The sequence below is a fragment of the Nuphar pumila genome, chromosome 17 (assembly GCF_984573655.1).
Source record: "Nuphar pumila chromosome 17, dmNupPumi1.hap1.1, whole genome shotgun sequence".
Classification (NCBI taxonomy): Eukaryota; Viridiplantae; Streptophyta; class Magnoliopsida; order Nymphaeales; family Nymphaeaceae; genus Nuphar; species Nuphar pumila.
The window spans coordinates 78,203,125-78,205,775 of NC_143265.1; the positions used below are offsets into that span (position 1 = coordinate 78,203,125).

Here is a 2,651-nt window from a genome sequence, read left to right on the forward strand (position 1 = left end):
CAAACCAACTCAAATTCAGATTGCAGACAAACCTTCGTATCCGAATTGATCAACTCATCAACATCGCCGATGATCTCGTCGTGGAGAGTTCGCATGGAATCCCGGAGGAAGAAATCCGGCGATAAGGCGGCCGGAAGATCGAGGCCGGCCGCTCTGGATGGCGCCGAGATCGTGATACCGGCCGTTTTCCGGTGCCCGATCTCGCTGGAGCTCATGAAGGACCCGGTGACGCTCAGCACCGGGATCACATACGACCGGCAGAGCATCGAGACGTGGCTCGACGCCGGGAACCTCACCTGCCCGGTCACCAAGCAGCCGCTGCAGAGCGCGGACCTCATCCCGAACCACGCGCTCCGCCGGATGATCCAGAGCTGGTGCGTCGAGAACCGCGACGCCGGGATCGAGCGGATCCCGACGCCGAGGATCCCGGCTACTCGGTCCGAGGTCGCCGAGAACCTCTCGCGGATCGAGTCCGCGAGCCGGCGGGGCAGCCCGGCGTCCTGCGCGGCCGCCGCGGACAGGATCCGGCTGCTGGCGAAGGAGAGCGAACGGAACCGGCGGTGCGCGGCCGGAGCAGGGGTGGGAGCCGCTCTCTCGACTGCGCTCGCTACCCTCAGCCAGCGGTTCTCGGACTCGGAGCCGGGACCAGCCGCGGCGGTGGAGGCCGTCATCGCTGCGATGGTGGCGGTGGGGCCGCTCGACGCGGAGGCGCGATCGCACGTTTGGACGCGCGCGTGCATGCATCGTCTGGCCGGGGTGCTGCGGGGAGGGAGCCTGGAAGGGAGGGGGAACGCGGCGTCGGTGCTGAGGGAGGTCCTGAGGGATGAGGAGAAGGTTCTGGAAGGGGACAATCCCAAGATTCTAGAAGCGACGCCGGGGCTGGCGGAGGGCCTCGTGTTGGTGGTCCAGGACCCGATCTGCCCGGCAGCGACGAAGGCGTCACTGGAGGCGATCCTCCGGATGTCGTCCGCGAGCGATCGGATCGTTTCCCGGGTCGTCGAAGCGGGTCTGGTGCCAGTGCTTCTTGAGATCCTGCCCGACTCCGAGCGAAGCGTGTGTGAGAAGGCGCTGGCCGTACTGGACCTCGCGTGCTCGACCAAGGAGGGGAGGGAACAGGCATACGGGCACGCGCTGGCCGTGCCCGTCGTTGTTAAGAAGATGCTCCGGGTGTCGGAGCTAGCGACGGAGCTGGCAGTGTCGGTGGTGTGGAGGCTGTGCAGGGGGCTGAGGGACGGGGGCGTGGTGGTGGAGGCCGTCTCGGTGGGGGCGTTCCAGAAGGTGCTGCTGCTGCTGCAGGTGGGTTGCGGGGAGACCACCAAGGCGAAGGCCACCGACCTGCTCAGGATGATGAACGCGCACAGGAACAGGTTCGACTGTGTGGACTCGGGCGACTTCAAGTATCTCAAGCGGCCGGCTTGAGGTAACAAGTGTTCTCTTCGTTTTACTGGGAGCCATCGCCTGATTTTCATGGCTGGAGGATTTATTGTATTGCACATATTTGTTTGTGTTGGAGAGAGAGAGAAAGAGAGAATTTGGAAATTTTACAGAGAAAAATGGAGAGGTAGTTAGAGGGAGAGATGTACAGATAGACTTTCAAGACTTTCAGATTACACTTGATATACGTTTGGGATCCCCTTGAAGGGATTTCATTTTATGATTTTTTTTTTTAACTTGGAATACACTTGAAATCCCTTCATGGGGGTTTTCTTTACACGTCTGCCTGCGTTTTTTTCTTGGGGATGCTTATACTTGGGGGAATATGGAAGGCAGGAATTACCAAGTCTTCTTTGGCTTCATAATTATTTTGTTAGATTTTGAATCCATCTAAAAAACTAAATAGATTCTTAATTTTGCTCGTGCTAAATCATTGAAACGAACAAACAAAAACCAAATTTTATTATGTCATAGAACGTTCAAATACACACTCCCACTAAACGTGCATATCATAAAATTATAAAACACTCATTCAAGCAGTATGATCGTGAAAGACCTTGAGTGACAAACTTTTGGTAAGTGGATTTACAATCATAGAGTTTGTGCCAATATGTTCTATCAATATCTGATCATTATGCATTCTTTCTTTAACAAGAGAGAACTTAATGTCAATGCATTGACTTCGATGAACTCCTATTGTTATTGAAATATAGCAATGCCGAATTATTGTCATAAAATAACTTTAGCGGTCTTTTAACACTATTCAAAATCTACAACCTTGTGATAAAACTATGTAACCATATTTCATAGTTGAATGCCTCGTAACATGGTATAAATTTTGCTGCTATAGTGGAAGGAGCAATAAGTGTTTGCTTGGCACTCCTTCACGAAATAGTTCTCCTAGCCAACAGAAAAACATAACCTGAGCTGGATATGCAGCTGTCTTGACATCCAACAAAGTCAGGATCATAATACTCAATGATTTTCAACCGATTTTACTTCATGTATCTGAGCATGTAACCTTTTGTTTTCTACAAATACCGCATAACCCGTTTGATTTTTTTTCAATGATCCATACCTGGGTTATTAAAATATCTGTCTAACATCCCAATAATGTACGCTAAATTCGAACGCGTATACACCTGAGCATACATAAGACTCTCCACAGTAGATGTATAGGGAATCTGTTTCATATTCTTAATTTTAGAGTAGTGTTT

The 2,651-nt window shown here is 51.6% G+C and overlaps 1 protein-coding gene across 1 annotated transcript; it reads left to right on the plus strand.

Annotated features, from left to right (window-relative positions):
* LOC149812353 (U-box domain-containing protein 21-like) lies at positions 1-1,554 on the plus strand. The gene has a single exon (XM_089993409.1). It carries the CDS (start codon positions 70-72, stop codon positions 1,417-1,419), a length of 1,350 nt encoding a protein of 449 aa, XP_089849535.1. The 5' UTR covers positions 1-69; the 3' UTR covers positions 1,420-1,554.
* Positions 1,555-2,651: the final 1,097 nt, after the last annotated feature.

Bases quoted from the DNA above. Each gene is read 5' to 3' on its own strand.
- LOC149812353 (XM_089993409.1), top strand. From the start codon at position 70: ATGATCTCGTCGTGGAGAGTTCGCATGGAATCCCGGAGGAAGAAATCC.